At 45.1% G+C, this 18,765-nt stretch overlaps 1 protein-coding gene across 3 annotated transcripts in view; it reads right to left on the bottom strand.

Moving 5' to 3' along the window:
* Positions 1-18,765, bottom strand: part of GNPAT (glyceronephosphate O-acyltransferase) — a 555,169-nt gene that overhangs the window by 361,352 nt on the left and 175,052 nt on the right. For all 3 annotated transcript variants that reach the window (XM_078649084.1, XM_078649086.1, XM_078649085.1), the window contains exon 3: positions 18,307-18,483. In XM_078649084.1, coding sequence (XP_078505210.1) covers positions 18,307-18,483 — 177 coding nt within the window. The remainder of the gene's footprint in view (positions 1-18,306; positions 18,484-18,765) is intronic.

Below are 18,765 nucleotides of genomic sequence, written 5' to 3' on the forward strand. Positions count from 1 at the left end.
CAAATGACCTATTGCTTACATGGCTAGACACATCTCTTCCAGCAGTAGTACAGGCTCTAATTGCTTTTGAACAGGTTTCTGGCTCTACAAGTCACAAGCCTTAAATATCAAGTTTCCCAAATCTGATCTCCCCGCCTTGCAGACTCTCGTACCCTTTCAATGGGCCTCGCACAACATTTGCTACCTAAGTTTAACCAGACTCCCACCTTGTAACTTTGGCCAAAAAACAACTGGACATCCTACCGTAAAACTCAGTTGCCCTTCATCGCTGACAGACCTTACATATATCCTGGCTGGGACGTCTTAATGCTGTCAAGATGCCTATCCTCCCCAAAAGTATTCATCTATTTCAAGCGCTACCAACCCCCATTCCACAGGAGGACATCAGCAATCTACAGCAAGACATTCAAGCTTTTATTTGGGGAGGGAAACAACCTAAATTCTAAAACTCTGTTCTAATGCTCCCTAGGGGCCGGGGGGACTTGCTTGTCCCAATCTTTTGGAATACTATTGGGAATCCCATCTCAGTTTTATATCTGAATGGATGGCAAGGGAAAGCAAAAGACACTGGTTCCATATGGATCGGGCCATCGCTTGTACACCCATTGTAGAGTGCCTACATCGCAACCCTTACCAGGACAGTTCTGGAGCTCTGGGATAAGATTGAGTTTAAACACGACTCTCCACTCTCCAAACACTCCCTTTGTTAAGCCTTTATACATACTGCTGTTCCGACCTTTTGTTTTGTGTGTAGTTTTTACCATTTTAGTTATATCATATTGTACTATGTGCAGTTTCATGCAAAAGCTACCAACTGGCCTATCCATCCTGCTGTAAAAATTTTGTAAATGAGATTACATCACTGCACGCACTTCTTTCTCTTACTATTATGGCTCATTCTCTGCTACTTCCTTGTTCACAATGGGATGGATGTTCTTATGCTTCCACAGTCATATGCCTGATCCACTATTTTGTAATGCAGAACAATTTTCAATAAAAAGATTTCAAACAACAAAGGTGATTAAGCCTTCCCAAAAAACCTATGGGCCCATTTCACTTTTGGACTCTGCAAATAATGTACTGTCAGATCCCCTAATATGGATTTAAAAAGGGTCTGCCATGGCTGATCAATGCTTGCATTTGAGTCTATTGATTGGAAAGTATACAGTGGCGAAAAATGGTGTAATTTGTCTTTCATTTTTGGAACTCTTTGCAGCTTTTGACTGCGTTTCAAATTCGAAACTGTGGTCAATCATGGAGGAGTTTGGAGTAGAGGATTGTATTACTGCGTTCATTAGACATCTCAATAGTGACTCCAATGCCAGTGTACGATCTGGCAGAGACAGTGAAAGCATGGACAATTTAATATTAAAAGGAGGTTAGGTAGGGGTGCATATTAGCACCCCTATTTTTAAAGATGTGGGCAAGTGATACGGCCTATATTGGTTTGCACGCTCTTCCCATTCTACTTTATGCTGACGATTCAGTGTTCAGACCTATATTATGACCTGTGGGGCCTAATCGAGGGGAAAAAAACTGCTTTTTTTGTCAATAGGTCCAAATGAGCTAAAGCCTCATCATTTTCCTACTTAGGGGTTTTATTTGATAGTGACTATAATGGAAGGCTAAGTTGGTACATGAGGGAGCGATGATGGAGAAGTCCATCAACAAAGTGTATTGTTTCGCAAAACAACTGGGTGCTAAACCAGTTAGGGAACTATTAACAATCTAGGTCAGTAAATCTGTGGTGGTGGCAACCTACGGAGCAGGGGTTTGGGGCATGAAGAAAATGCAAAGTATTCAACTGGTGGAAATCACATTTATGAAGAACCTATTAGTGTTTCCCCAAGTTGTTCTAACCATATTTGCTACACTGAAGTAGGTGTCCCATACATTACAGATAAGATTAGGATGGACCCGCTTTCACTTTGGCACTCCATCTGGTTAAGAGAAGACAACAGTCTTAAACAAACTGATTCTAAGGGATTCTACGATTTTAGACTATGCCAGAGAGATTCCTTGGTTGGGCTATGTAAAATCTTGTTGGTCTCTTAGACCATTTTAAGGTACCAGAAACCTGCTGCAAGAGTGACAAGGGCAAGCTTAAACATCTTTGCCTGTCGAAGGCTCAGAAAAACAGATGGAAGCAGGAGACAGTTAAACCATCATAAGCTGGTTTCTAATCAGGAGGGCCCGCAATTCTATCTGTCTATAGTTAAGAACATACAGCATCAGTTTGTGTTAACCAGATTTCGTTTTAATATGCTACCATTAATGGTGGGCTAGCCATCATAAATATTCCTCAATTATCCTACCATCCTAGCTACCACTAAGTTGCCCAATTCCCATTAGGTGGTGCGGACGCGTCGCACTATCGATTGGTGTCTGCGCTGACCTGTTTGGAGTGGTTGGGGAAAAGTGCAGCGTTGGGACGAGTAAGGCCTATCGCAGCCCAACGGCAGGGCCTGGTTGGGATGATGGTGGGTGGCCTTGAGTGGTTGACCCCGGCCTGCTGAGAGCTTGCCCAGTCTGCTGCTCTAACCCCAGAGGAGGGCTCGAAAGAAGTCATGAATCCCGAGCTGACGGATGTCTATCTCACTGGGCCGCTGCGGTGCGGAAACGCCTAGCCTGTGGCTGCGGCTCCGGAGGTGTGCCGCTGGACTCCAGGGCCTGCTTGGTCGATGAGCGAGCCAACAGTGCTGCATTGTGACGGTTTGCGTGCCCTCTACTGCTGATTGGACCTTTCGCCCCTGATCTAGGAGGTACCGGGTGACCGGGCTGCTTGGGGATGAGGTTCTGATCGTGGTTTGGGAGATACCTGAGTGATGCTGGGCGGACACTGCGAGCTGCGATTGCTCCGTGGGGGAGTGTCCCCTCCAGGATCCTGACTCTAGGACAGCTGAGGAGCCCTGATCCAGCTGCTGAGGAGCCCTGATCCAGCTGAGCGGAGGAGGTGAGTGAAGCTCCTTCATGGTCTACTAGCAGTGCGAGGCTGTGTTCGGAGCCCTTGCGACATGGCAGTGATTATTGGATTGATTCCGGAACGCTTGAAAGGTCCAGTGGTGTGGACGTCTGCGCTGCCTAGCGCCCAGAGACCGTTGCGTTGCTGTACCGCTGACCCGGACTCATTAGCTGCGGCCTAACTCTGGGCAGATCCAACACGGAGAAACCAGTAATCCCTGATATTACTAGTCGTGTGGGTGCCGTGGTGCGCCCTTGTGCTGAAGTGATTGGAAGTCTCCCTGATTCAGAATAGGCAAAGTGGATAAATCGCAATTTAAGCTGCAGTTTGAGCAGTGAAAGTCGAGACACAGGGAGATGGGGAGACAATGTCTCCCGAAAGACAGCCGGACACAATCAAGGAAACGGCTGGAGATATTAAGCAAATACTGTCCACAATGCAGTAAAGCTTGTCCACTATACATGCTGAAAAAGACACCTTAGCCTACCATATGGACAGAATGTCAGAGAGCCTTGACAAGCATGCCGAGCATTTAGACATGGCTGAGCAACGTGTGTTGGAGGTTGAAGAGGCTCAGACCGAAGCTGACTCCACCCAGAAGCAGCTGGTGAAAACTCTCATGGTACTGAAGGACAGGGCGGAGGATTTAGAGGCCAGTTCAAGGAGATTTAACATTCGCATTACAGGCCTCCCAGAATCTACAACAATGGGCAAAATGGAGAAATTCATCGAGGGGCTCCTGATCATGATCCTGGGCTGCAACATGTTCTCCGCCATGTACGTGGTTGAGCAGGCCCTCCCCACCCTTGGTCCTAGGCCTCCCCAGGCACCCCACCACACCCTGTTATTGCCAAACAGGGACAGAGATGCAGCACTGCGGCGGGCCAGGGAGATGGGGGACCAGCATTATGAGGGATCCTCGATCTCTCTGTTCCCGGATTTCCCCATGAAGGTACAGGCGGCTAGGCGCCAGTTTGCCCCTCTAAAGCATCGGCTGCGCAAGCAGGAACTGGACTATTCAATGTTATATCCAGCTTGGTTAAGGGTCATAATGAACGGTAAGGCGAGGATCTTCCTAGACCTCAAGTCCCTGCAAAAAGCCCTCAAAGACTACTCTAAAGCTGAAGGGCGGAATCGAGTCTCGGAGAAACTTGATCAGGCGGCTGGAGTTGATCTGAACGAACAGGACTAGCAAGGAGAATTGCTGCCACTTCTGCATAGAACTGATGGTGTGGGTGGTTGCAGGGTCTGGGTCCTCTTTGTGCTGTGGGCTCTGGGGGGGGCACGGACTCTTGGCAGACCTGGGAGGCATGGCCGAGTTATATGGAAGCATGCTATTGATATACAATGTGATGTTTTAAAGTGGTATAACCTGTATAGTCTGTTGTGGCACCCACGCCGGGTTCTGGGAGAATGGCACCTGGCTTACCTATGCCACAGCAAAGATTCAAATTCTGTCATTTGTTGAATGCATATAATATGTCTTGATGGCATTATTTTATTGCTAACTTTATATAGTACTCTGGGGAGTAGAGGCAACATCCACCCCTGAGTGTTACACGCAACATGCCATCTTGCCTTAAACTTTCTACGTTGGTGGGAAGTGGGAGGTTCTTGACTATGCCTAGTTGGGGAAGGCATGGCGTGGTTGGTGGAGGTACAATCAACAAACAATTATTTAAGGGTTCAAAGGGAAGTATTTAAAGACCCGGGCACAGTTATAACCCCCAAAAACAAGTACTAAGAAACAACAAATAACTGTGGGTCTAATGATACGTTCAGAACATGCTATGTATAGCTGGCTATGTGTCTGCTGCTACTGTTTAAGTAGAGGACAGACTGGACAATCAACCACTGTGAAAAATGTCCATCAGTTACTCATTTTCGGGCTCCCAGTACATCATTTGGTCTACTCCACAGTAGTATGACCACCACTCTATCCCCATAGATATATATCGGAGAAGTATAGTGGTGGATGAATGTCTGGTAGGTTTTTTTATAAATATTTGTGAGTAACGGAAAGCAGTGCATAAAAAATAAGTGCGAAGGGGAAAATATAAGTATAAAATTAGATAGTGCATACAAACATTACTTTATTCTAAGGTCATGCACCTCCAATGTTAAAAACAACAATAGTGCAAAAAAGTCAGATGATTCAAACAAATAACTTCTGACTGGGCTATCTGGTCGACATGTTTCTGCGGGTAAAGGTCATAAATTGAACCAACCGCTTCCTCAGGACCCATAAACTTAATTGCTACTGCATAACGTGATAATGTGTGAAAACAACAGGACATTTGTGAACAGAAAAAAGTGTCACCTGTACACTTCCATTTTCCTCCTATGAAAGTCCGGTTGAAATAAAGCCAGCATGTCAACATGTAATGAAATATAAACAATAATAACACCTTCATTAGTAAGGGCTATACAAGCGATATTGCTATCATCATATCAACACTGTATCTGGGTCAAATGACCCTAGTATGAATCACATTGTATCTAGAATCAATGCCTCACCTTAATTTGTAAGGGGAATTGCCTCACCTCACCTGGCAAACAGCTCAGGAAAATGAAGCCCCGCTCTAAAAATGCAGAAAATGTATACAAAGATCAATATTAAAAAACCTGTGTCGGGTCAAGGCAGAAACAAACCAGTGGGATGCTCGGTAGGCAAGCCACTGGGGGTCAATTGTCTTATCATTCCAAAGATTAGTTCCAAACTAATGGGCCACATGGTTAATTACAATAGTGTCAGGCATCAGATGTTAAGAATAGCCAGTAATTACATCTTGCTATTATTCCTAGATGTCTGCCCTTTGCCTGTTGAGCCAGTTTGACAGATAGATAAAGCGCATCCATGTCTAGCTTGTGGGCATTCAGGTCTGCCGTCTGCGGCCAGGAGATAGAAAAATATGCTTTTCTGGACGCGCGCTGTGAATCACAGGACGCGTTCAGGCGCTGGATCTCAGCGCGCTTGGTATAAAACCGCTCGTCACAATCTGAGCCTAAGTGTAACATACAGACGCGCTCGGATTCAATAAAAAGCGTCTAGTCCATACCACTAATGAGTTAAAACATAGCCCCTCCTGCGCCCTCACCTCTCCGTCGGTACTTCAAACAGTCAGCCGAGCTGTTTGGGGAGGTGCCGACGGGGGGGGAGCGAACATTGCCTTATTGGTTCTGGGCCGGTGACGAGTGTCACGTGGACGGCACCAGAAACTACCCGAGTAGATGGGAGATGTAGTCATTACGCCTCACGCATGCGTGCTCTGGCGCGCAGCAGAAACTACACACGCACATGGGGAATGTAGTTTATGTACGACAACCACTCATGTTGTGATTATAGAACTACAAAAGGATGGTAAATGTAGTTCAGGACCACCGCGAATACAAGAGTCAGTGTATTAACATTTTAGCGCGTGTGGAATGTATAAGTGCTCAAAGGGATACTGAAACTGCCCAAAACCATACCAGAACTATAAATGTTGCTGGAAGATGTAGTCTCAAAGCCTCTGGCGCGCAGCAGTTGACAACCGCACGAACAGCGGGGGAAAGTAGTTTATTGCAAGACTACCAAGTGCAATGTAATTATAGAACTACAAACAGTCGGGAAATGTAGTTCGGGACCACCGCAAATACGCGGGTCAGTGTATAAAATATAAATTCAAATGGTTTAGCAGCGCGTATCAAATATCTAAGCGCTCAAGATGATGCTAATCATAAATGGAAGGAATGTCATCAGTACTTCCTTAGCGGAAGACTGTAGTGTCCTAAGTCTCACAACGAGCACCCTCAGGAGTCAGAAACTGCATGACACTGTCCCAGTGGGAAGGAGTCGGTGCGCAGATAATGTAGATTCATGGCTTATTACTTAAACCTCAGGATTCCAGCAGGAGGCCAGTCAGTCAAATGCCTTCACAGTCAAACCAGTATTCATGTGGTAATAATAGGGGAGCATTACTACAGTGTCATCCATGGGATGTCTTCATTAAGCCCGCCTTTGTCGCAGTTGAGCTTATACACCCATTTCTGCTCGATCTTGAACAAGTATCTTGATATATCTGTAATATGCATGGGAATATTGGGTTGTTCCAGAACGGTCCATTCAAAGTCCGTAGGCTTGTGCCCCACTTGGATGAAATGATTTGTCAGTCTGGTCGATTGTTTTTTGCATCTTATCGTACTCTTATGTTCAGAGATCCTTGTTCTGATCTTCCGAGTAGTCATGCCGACATATCTCAGTGAGCAAGGACAAGTGATAAGGTAGATGAGATTGCTGCTATTGCAGTTTGTGAACCGCTTTTGTTCCCACTCACGGTTCGTTCCTATGTCGATCGTGGAGGAGTGTCTTGTCTGTGGGCACGCAGCACAGTTGCCACACGGGTGATGTCCTGTCACAGGCGGCAGATCCCAAATTGTCCCAACTTGGTGGATTTCTTTAGGTGGAGGTCTGGTGTGTACCAGCTTGTCCCTTAAACTAGCTGCTCTTTTAAAAGCAAATAGTGGTTGAGGTAACGAGTCTTTACCAGTGTTCAAGATCCTCCAATGCTTTTGTACTATCCGTTGGATTGCATTAGATCTTGTACTGAAAGTATTTACGAAAGTCATCCTTTCGTTCTTGACCTTGGGAACCGGTGGTTCCAGTAGAGCTTCCCTGTTATTATTAGCCGCTCTCTTCATCGAGCGTTTGATCAGTCTCTTAGGGTAACTACGTGCAGTCAGCTTCAGCGCCAGGTCAGCTGAATGTTTTATGGAATCCTCTTTAGTTGTACAGTTCCGCTGTACTCGCAGAAACTGTCCGTAAGGTAGATTATCGCGTAGCGATTTCGGATGGCAACTGGTATATTGCAGTAAGGAATTGCGAGCCATCGGCTTTCTATATAATTCCGATTTCAAACCCTGTGGTGTTGCAGTGATCAAAAGGTCTAAAAACGCCAATGATTGTTGGCTGCTTTCCAATGTGAAGCGTAGATATCTGTTCTGGTCATTCAACCACCTGTGGAACGTGTGGAGTGAGGACTCATCTCCTCGCCAAATCACCAAGATGTCGTCAATATATCTCTTCCACGAACATATTGATGTTGAAAAAGGGTTGTCATTGTTCAAGACACAGTCTTGTTCGAACTTGTGCATATAGAGATTCGCCAAGGACGGAGCAAAAACGCTGCCCATACTTGTCCCGGACGTCTGTAAGTAGCACTGGCCCTCAAATTCAAAAAAGTTCTCCTTCATGGCTATTGTAGCCAGATCCATAATCAGGGAGATGGGTGTCATTGAGTCCCACGTTTGTTCACCCAGTAGCATCTCTATCGCCTCAAGTGTTTCATTCTGAGGGATAGAGGTATAGAGTGACTCGACGTCAAAGGATACCAGGTGGTCTGTCAAGTTGTTGAATTCGAGGTCTGGTAGCAGTCTGAGTAGGTCCTTAGTATCTTGGAGGTAGGTGGGCATCAACTTCACCATGGGCCTCAGAAATACGTCCACAAAGGTAGACAGGGGTTCTAATATGGACCCAATCCCTGAAATGATAGGCCTTCCAGGTGGTGGTCTCCTAGCCTTATGTATCTTAGGCAGGATATAAAAGTACGGTTTAACCGGATGTTGAGTCGTCAAGTAGGCCGCTTCTTTGGTTGTTATCCAGCCTTCTGCCAGCGCCTCTTCAACAATGTGCCCAATGGTTGTCTTAAGTCTTTGTGTGGGGTCTTCAGTCAATAGCTGGTATGAACTTGTGTCTCCCAATTGGCGTAGACACTCCTCCCTATAGGTGGTTGTGTCCAGGAGGACTGTGGCCCCACCCTTATCGGCTGATTTAATCGTGATTGAGCGATCATTAGCCAGGTCTTTAAGGGCGTGCTGTTCCAATTTAGAGATGTTCATAAATGGACTGTGCGGCTGTTTGAAGAGTTCTTGTACATCATGCTGTACGGCTTCCTCAAAGGTGACTACTTTAGCTGGAACCATTGCTGTTTGAGGGCTAAAGGTTGATGGATTTTTAAGTCCCGTATTTACAGGGACAATCTCTGTTTCTTCAGCCTTAGAGGAAAAAAAGAAATGTAGTCTAACCTTACGGAAAAATTTAGACATCTCAATTTGAGTCACAAAGGGGTCTCCTGCATTAGTACCCACAAAGCCAAGTCCTCGATTCAGTACTTTCTCTTCTAGTGGGGTTAGGTTGCGCGAGCTGAGATTCACTACGAGGCTGGTCCCGTGCTCTGACCCGCTTGTTCCTGGGGGACCTGCTTGCCGCTCCGGAGTCCCATTGCTTGTTGAGGGACATTCCATTGGACCTGACCTTGTCCTTGTCCTTGTGCTGTCCGGCGTCTTCCGCGGGACCTCCCCCGGCCAAACCCTAAAAAAGGCATGTTCTGGCCTGGATAGTATGGTACGGGTCCAAACGGTCCCATCTGTTGCGGGACCTGAGGGGGCCCTTGCATCCAAGGATTAGGTGGCCACCAGGGGTTAAACTGGCCCTGATTGTAATTCTGTCCCCCTCTTTGTTTCCACTGACCTCTCCCTCTTGGTTTAGTTGCTGAGTTGCTTTGATTGGAAGAGTCAGAATCAGTTGAATTGTCAGATGAAGATGTCCCATATGTGGAGCCTCCTGTTCTCCCATTACGATTGAATGGTGTCGGAACGTAGTTGGCACTGGTATAAGGATAAACTTTCTCCTTAGAGAACTTCTCTAGATCCTTCTTGCATTTCTCTAATTTGGAAAATAAGATGTTGTCTTTGAAATCCTTATTAGATTTATTGTTTTCATCCAGTTGTTTGGTGAAAAGTTTCCCAGTTATGGTTGTTTTGATTTGGCCTTCGAGCAGTTGGATCTCGATCATTATTTTATCTGCAGCTTTTTTTGCAGTCTTGATTATTAGGACCAGCCAGTCCCTCGTGCATTTCCACGCAATGAGGTACCAGTCTCTAAGGAAGTCAGGATCATCTAGAAAAAGCCTCGGTGAATTTACAACAATAAGGCCCGTTGGTGCTCCGTTCCCTCTGAGATACTCCGCCATGGTGATACCATGAATACATATGCGGGAATGACTTTTCTTCAGAGACAAAATCTTAGGCCAGCCATCCTGACTAGCATCCTGAGGTTTGGATATATTATCCAGCATGCTAGGGTTGTCGTCTAATATCGACTGTATTTCCGCTTCATCGAACGCTAGGCCCAAAATGGATGCCATTGTTCTCGACAAAATGGAGGGATAAGAACAAAAGTGTTCCGCCTATACCGTGACACAGATAGTCAACAAAGACTAAGTCGCCTCAACCTCACATTGGAGGTGGGCAGTGATATATTGATTTATCACCTAAAAACATGAACCCGCAGCCTCAGCTGCTCTGGAACTACAATCAACAAACAATTATTTAAGGGTTCAAAGGGAAGTATTTAAAGACCCGGGCACAGTTATAACCCCCAAAAACAAGTACTAAGAAACAACAAATAACTGTGGGTCTAATGATACGTTCAGAACATGCTATGTATAGCTGGCTATGTGTCTGCTGCTACTGTTTAAGTAGAGGACAGACTGGACAATCAACCACTGTGAAAAATGTCCATCAGTTACTCATTTTCGGGCTCCCAGTACATCATTTGGTCTACTCCACAGTAGTATGACCACCACTCTATCCCCATAGATATATATCGGAGAAGTATAGTGGTGGATGAATGTCTGGTAGGTTTTTTTATAAATATTTGTGAGTAACGGAAAGCAGTGCATAAAAAATAAGTGCGAAGGGGAAAATATAAGTATAAGATTAGATAGTGCATACAAACATTACTTTATTCTAAGGTCATGCACCTCCAATGTTAAAAACAACAATAGTGCAAAAAAGTCAGATGATTCAAACAAATAACTTCTGACTGGGCTATCTGGTCGACATGTTTCTGCGGGTAAAGGTCATAAATTGAACCAACCGCTTCCTCAGGACCCATAAACTTAATTGCTACTGCATAACGTGATAATGTGTGAAAACAACAGGACATTTGTGAACAGAAAAAAGTGTCACCTGTACACTTCCATTTTCCTCCTATGAAAGTCCGGTTGAAATAAAGCCAGCATGTCAACATGTAATGAAATATAAACAATAATAACACCTTCATTAGTAAGGGCTATACAAGCGATATTGCTATCATCATATCAACACTGTATCTGGGTCAAATGACCCTAGTATGAATCACATTGTATCTAGCTCAGGAAAATGAAGCCCCGCTCTAAAAATGCAGAAAATGTATACAAAGATCAATATTAAAAAACCTGTGTCGGGTCACAGCGCGCGTCCAGAAAAGCATATTTTTCTATCTCCTGGCCGCAGACGGCAGACCTGAATGCCCACAAGCTAGACATGGATGCGCTTTATCTATCTGTCAAACTGGCTCAACAGGCAAAGGGCAGACATCTAGGAATAATAGCAAGATGTAATTACTGGCTATTCTTAACATCTGATGCCTGACACTATTGTAATTAACCATGTGGCCCATTAGTTTGGAACTAATCTTTGGAATGATAAGACAATTGACCCCCAGTGGCTTGCCTACCGAGCATCCCACTGGTTTGTTTCTGCCTTGACCCGACACAGGTTTTTTAATATTGATCTTTGTATACATTTTCTGCATTTTTAGAGCGGGGCTTCATTTTCCTGAGCTGTTTGCCAGGTGAGGTGAGGCAATTCCCCTTACAAATTAAGGTGAGGCATTGATTCTAGATACAATGTGATTCATACTAGGGTCATTTGACCCAGATACAGTGTTGATATGATGATAGCAATATCGCTTGTATAGCCCTTACTAATGAAGGTGTTATTATTGTTTATATTTCATTACATGTTGACATGCTGGCTTTATTTCAACCGGACTTTCATAGGAGGAAAATGGAAGTGTACAGGTGACACTTTTTTCTGTTCACAAATGTCCTGTTGTTTTCACACATTATCACGTTATGCAGTAGCAATTAAGTTTATGGGTCCTGAGGAAGCGGTTGGTTCAATTTATGACCTTTACCCGCAGAAACATGTCGACCAGATAGCCCAGTCAGAAGTTATTTGTTTGAATCATCTGACTTTTTTGCACTATTGTTGTTTTTAACATTGGAGGTGCATGACCTTAGAATAAAGTAATGTTTGTATGCACTATCTAATCTTATACTTATATTTTCCCCTTCGCACTTATTTTTTATGCACTGCTTTCCGTTACTCACAAATATTTATAAAAAAACCTACCAGACATTCATCCACCACTATACTTCTCCGATATATATCTATGGGGATAGAGTGGTGGTCATACTACTGTGGAGTAGACCAAATGATGTACTGGGAGCCCGAAAATGAGTAACTGATGGACATTTTTCACAGTGGTTGATTGTCCAGTCTGTCCTCTACTTAAACAGTAGCAGCAGACACATAGCCAGCTATACATAGCATGTTCTGAACGTATCATTAGACCCACAGTTATTTGTTGTTTCTTAGTGGTTGGTGGAGGGCCTTGCGAAGGGTTTGTTCTTAATGTTCTGTCATTTGCAGCCGCAGTGTATGCTCTATAATTACTATTTATCGTGACCTTCTAGTGCGCTTGCAGGGTTGCCCCCGAAGGTATGGGGGGGGGACTTTAACAGTGTCCTGGACCCAGCACTGGACCGCTCTGGGGGGCCCGTTCCACGCCCAGCTGCCAAGGCTATCGTAGATGCAATTACCCAGTTAGACATGGTAGACGTCCGGTGCGAGCGCTTCCCAGGCGGGGGACTTCACTCACTACTCTGCCCCACAAGACCTCTACACTAGAATTGACTATTAGTTAATTTCTGCTTCTTTATTATCTCAGATACGGGATTGTGCGATACACCCTCGCTCCTATTCGGATCACTCGCCTATCCATTTAGATCTAGAGAGCCCCCTGAGGAGACCTGCCCCATTCATGTGGTGGGTTCCGCCATATTCGCTGCGGGACTAGGTTTTCAGGGCTGAACTGTCCGAAGCGATTGAAACTTACTTTAGCATAAACATTGGCTTGGTTAGCCTGTTTGCCATGGTATGGGAGGCCTTCAAAGTCTATATAAGGAGGTTGCCATATTGAAGCATTCAGGAGTACTCCGCTCCTTGAGAGGGCGGCTGGATTTTCTCAAGAGACCGCTGGCTGAGCTTGAGCGGAATGCCATGGATGGAGGTGATGACCAAGTCACAGAGAAACACAAAAAACCTTGAAGGACTATCACAATACTGCTAACAGTGAGATAAAACATACGGGGAAGTATGCAATTGCCAAAACTTATGGAGAAAGGGAATGACCAGGGGCTACTTTAGCAGCCATGCTACGAGATAGAAGGGAGTCGGCTATTATCTCGGAATTGCGTGCAGAGACAGGAGAGATGCTCCGAGACCCCGCTGCGATTAGCGGACAGATTTAGTCAATGCTACTCTGACCTGTATCGATCAAGGGCACCGACAGATGATGCCGCCTCTTTAGCATACCTAGAACATATTAAATTGCTGTGGTTGGCAGACGTACACAGAGAACACCTAATGAGGCCTTTGGAACACTGGGAGATACTTACTGCATGAAAAAGTATGTGTTCTGGTAGCTCTTCGGAGCAGGATGGCCTCACAGTCGCATTTTATAAAGAGTTCAGCGAGCTCCTGGTTCTTCAGCTAATCACCCTGTTTTCTGAAATGGGCGAACGGGGTAAGATGCCCCCCCTCCTCTATACGGGAAGCTTTGATCATTGCGATATTGAAGCCAGACAAGCCCCTAATGAATGCGCATCGTACAGGCTGTTATCTCTACTTAATGTAGATACCATTATATTCGCTACAATATTGGCAAACCAACTAGCCGACGCTGGTTAGAACTGAACAGGCAGGCTTTGTGCCGGGGTGCAACTGAACATTCAACCTCCGCACTATGTTTGGCGCAATGCAGCATATTAAACCAGAGGTTAAAGCTACTGGGGTCTTTCTCGATGTCGAAATGGCTTTCGACTCGGTAGAGTGTGCCTTCCTGATGCAAGTGTTGAGGCGAATGGGGGTCGGTAACGTCTTTTTACAACTAGTGGTGACTCTATACAAATCCCCTACTGCCAGGGTGCATGTGGGGGATCTGGCAACCTCCCAGTTCGCGATCACTAGGGGAACCTGTCCGAAGTGTATGCCCTGGTGGCGGAGCCCCTACCATGTGCACTAAGGGAGTATCAAGGACATAGAGGAATTTGCTTCTCTGGTTATAACTTAATAGTATCTGCCTATGCAGACAACACCCTGCTATAATTGTCACCAGTGCTAAGGGAGGTGGTGTGTTATGGTGAGATTTCCAGCCTTAAAATAAATTGGTCTAAGTCTACTATTTTTCCCTGGACTCTGGCCACGGAGCCTGTCGAAATGGATTTTTCTTTGTGCTGGTCTACAGATTCAGTGTGCTATTTGGGAGTTCAAGTCCACACAAATCTGAGACTGTATTCCGCAACAACTACAGTAAAGCAATGGCTAAATTAGAAGAGGATGTGGACCGCTGGACCCGTCTGCCATTGTCGCTACTGGGCCGCATTACGCTGATGAAAATGGTAGCGTTACCGCTTTTTTTTTAACGTACCAAGGGTGCTTTTAACTCACTTCTTTAAATCGGTTAGATTGCTAGTGGTGAGGCTGGCTTGGGTTGGTAACAGCCCCGCATCTGATGGGATATACTCACACTCCCTTATTCCTTGGGGGGCTGGGCGCTCAGGATCTCGAGCTTTACTGTCGGGTGGTGCAGAGTTCTCATGCTTTCTTCTGGGCACATCAGGGACCTGACCTTCCCCATCTGCAAATTAAGAAAGTTGCTGCGGCACCTACTCCCCTTGCAGCACGGCTGTTTCAGGCACCAGCTCGGCGGGCGGGCAGGCATTCAAGATTCTCTTAACACTACATTACATGCCTGGCAGAACTTGTTGAGGAGGCAGGCCGGTATTATTATGCTGTATTCGCCACTGACACCGACAGAATGGTGCCACTGGTTACCAATTTGCACTGAGCGTGTGGTGGTTCTAGCCTCGGCGACTCTTAATATCACTAAGATCGGGGACCTATTCTCGGAGGAAAGGGCGCAAGGGTGGGCTGAGATGGAAGCTGTGGGACATGATATCACTCCCCTTGCGAGGTTTCACTTATAGAGGGTGAAACATTCACTCTGAGAGTTGCTTGAGGATGATATGCTGGAGCCACCCATAGTTGCCCCCTTCTCTCTCCTGCTACGCTCGGAATCCCCCGCCAAGATAGTCTCCAGTATTTACAGCATGGCACAGGACTATCGCAGACATTTTTTCACCAAAGGCAGACTGGAATGGCAAAGCGACCTAGGTGTGGCTCTTGATGACGCCACGTGGCGGTATTATTGTGAAGTGACGCAACATGTCTCCTTGAATGGCCGACCAAGCCTCACTCACTTTAAGTACCTCAATAGGATTTACTACACCCCAGAGAGGTTACATAGATATGGGCTCAGCGACACTGCGGAGTGTGAGCGGTGCGGAGTCTTCCCAGATCGCTTTCTGCATGTAGCCTGGCTATGTCCGGACATAGCCTGGCTATGTTCGGACATAGTACAAAAGGGGGGTGGTGATGGACGGAGCATCCGAACCAATCAAACACTCACACCCAGTCAAAAGATCTGGGTTTAATCCATCACCGTTCTTTAGCCCACTATGCCACCCCAGTTCAGACATGGCTATATGCAAATCAGTCTGACCCTGTGCCTCATGGGAACAGTCCAGCCCGAACTGCCAAGCCATGCCTTCCCTGGAAACAAGCTTCCGAGGACCGGTTTCTGGCATTACAGCCGTCTTCAGCCCGGCTTGCTTGAATCCAGTGGCAACGTGAGCAAGGGACTCACGTCTGAGCATACCCTGCCACACTTATGGCGGCCAAAAGCAGTACAAAAGGGGGTGCTGATGGACGGAGCATCCAAACCAATCAAACACTCACACCCAGTCAAAAGATCTGGGTTTAATCCATCACCGTTCTTTAGCCCACTCTGCCACCCCAGTTCAGACATGGCTATATGCAAATCAGTCTGACCCTGTGCCTCATGGGAAAAGTCCAGCCCGAACTGCCAAGCCATGCCTTCCCTGGACCGGAAACAAGCTTCCGAGGACCGGTTTCTGGCATTACAGCCGTCTTCAGCCCGGCTTGCTTGAATCCAGTGGCAAAGTGAGCAAGGGACTCACGTCTGAGCATACCCTGCCACACTTATGGCGGCCAAAAGCAGTACAAAAGGGGGTGGTGATGGATGGAGCATCCGAACCAATCAAACACTCACACCCAGTCAAAAGATCTGGGTTTAATCCATCACCGTTCTTTGGATGGATTTAGGCCCAGATCTCTGTACTGGGGTGAATGTATGACATTGTTCTGCATTCTGTCCATCAACTGTTGTTTTGCATATGTTCGGACATAGCCAGATATTGGAGCTTAATTTTCCAAACACTAAGTGACATCATAGGTCTCCCACTTACCAGATCCTTTGCTGTCCCTTTTGGGACACTCTAGACAGAGTTGTAAAGATGCGTGCCGATTAGTTGACATATGATTATTAATAGCAAAATGAGGCGTTGTGATGCGCTGGGGCCAGGGACCGGCTCCCATCACTGCAAGCTGGTCCAGAGATATGCTATATTGCAGTATGCAATCTGAGTTATACAGCGATTTACTCCCTCCTCAGAATAATCCCAAGAGTTGTTGGGGCCTATATCAAAACTACATAGCTGGACAGGAGCTGGACATGCCGAAGTAAGGGGAATGGATGCGGTTAAAGTAAGTTGGGGTCACAGACTCGCCCTCTGGGCCTTCCCCTCTTGGTCACCTGCCATATGTACCAACCTTTCAAGGTAATGTAGGTTACTATTTTGTGGGCCACTGGCCTGGCCAGTTGATAGTGGTTTACCCATAGATGATTCTGCTCTGACACAAAGTACAGTAGGACGGATACGCCACTTGTTGGCCTGTACATCTCAATAGGCTCGAATTTTGTAATAGTTTGGAATGTTTAATCAGTATTGAAATTGCACTGTGAAGGCTTATGTTCCTCGATTTGGTCTTATTTTATGTATCAGATTTTTGCAAAATAAATAAATAAATGGAGAAAAAAAAATAGTGGGCTACCCTGGCAACTGCTATTTACTGACCGCTTTCTCCCTTTCTGTTCTTTTTATGATTTACTAATAAGAAATTGTGTTCTCCCTCTTTTTAAAGTTTTTTAATTTTAGACAGTGTAGACCGGCTTTACTGTTTCTACAAAACTGAATAACCCCAGGTTTGCTGTGCAATGGTTTCTTTTATCTAGCAGATTTTACAAATTCTGAAATGTACTAGATTATGTTATCATTGTGTGTATAATGGTCTTTTGATTAACATTTTCATTGATTAGCGGCTTTTTGAGTCTGTAAGAGTACTGATCTAAAGTAATGCTTTAATGAGATTTTTACATCTACACACGTTTGCTTTATTATGTGCTTTTATGCTACGGAAGAGTAACTAATAACATTTTTCTTGAATTGAAACTCAATGTAAAATAAGGGAAACTCCGAGCACAAAGAATGTATTGCAATGTGTTTCCTACAGAACAAAGTTCAAGCCTTCCAAAACATTTTTTTTGAAGCAGAGGTTTTGACAAGTCAGCAAGATATTAGAAAATTGGCAACAAATGGAGGAAAACCGTATTAATTCAAATAAATCACAGCACAATTAAACACAGTCGCTCAAAGCATTATGAAATAAAAAGGAAATACATACATGCAAGCCAACCTAAGCATGTCTTTCCAAATAAAGTATAATACTATTTTAAACAGTCAGGTCAACATTACTGCAGAACGAAAATTTGGGGTCAATGGAATGCATATCGTGGAGAAATTTGTGCCCCTCCCTTGGTTGACACCTCCGATATTACCCTGTCTCCCTAGGCTGACGTTCCCGAAATTTTTCATTCTGTTTTAGGATTTTCCTGTCCTCCCTGCTTCCCCCCTCCCCCGGCCTTACCGAATCTCATTGATTCACCTTTGTTTTCCTGATTAGTGGCCCTCCCCTCTGACATCCGGGCTGACTTGATTGCTGCATTCGCCTTGTTTTAGTGTTCGTTATTTTAATGTTTAATATAGAAAATTATCATGTTCTGTCCTATGTCTGGAGCAATATTTACTCTATGATTTCATCCTGGCCACGGAAAGGATTGTCTACCTCATGTGTCGTGCTTTGCGAATTAGCGGCCGGCCCGTGTGGTTGTAGGCCCATCTTTGTACTTTTTATCTGATTGCTCAATAAAAGTTTTTAACCAAAAAAAAAAAAAAAAAAAAAAAAAAAAAAAACCATTACTGCAGAATACTTACCCTCTGAATACCTTCTTCGTTAACGCACACCTTCTGGAAAAGTGCTTTAAATATTTTACTTAAACTCAGCGCAAAGAGTCGAACAACTCCAAGTCGAAGACTGTGGCCCATTTCATCCAGGATTTCAGAAGCCTCCTCCTGCAGGATATCACAAGATTCGCCTGTATCCTTTGAAATCTAAAGAGAATATGAGTATCAAAAAGTCTTAATTAATACAAAACAATAAGGAGGGGGTGTAAGAAAGGTAAATTAATAGTAGTTCTTGTCAAATACATACTGGTCAAGTAAATTGACGAGAAAGTGGTGCTGTTAGTTTGCAACAGAGGTCGAGTTTATTACATGATGGTCATGATGCTATGTCAGCAATGACAAGAAAAGCACAGAATGCTTTGTGGTGGCCTGGCATGTATAAGGAAATATAAAGATTTGTACGTGATTGTGTGCCCTCCATATATATCT

The sequence above is a fragment of the Lissotriton helveticus genome, chromosome 6, assembly GCF_964261635.1.
Source record: "Lissotriton helveticus chromosome 6, aLisHel1.1, whole genome shotgun sequence".
Lineage (NCBI taxonomy): Eukaryota > Metazoa > Chordata > Amphibia > Caudata > Salamandridae > Lissotriton > Lissotriton helveticus.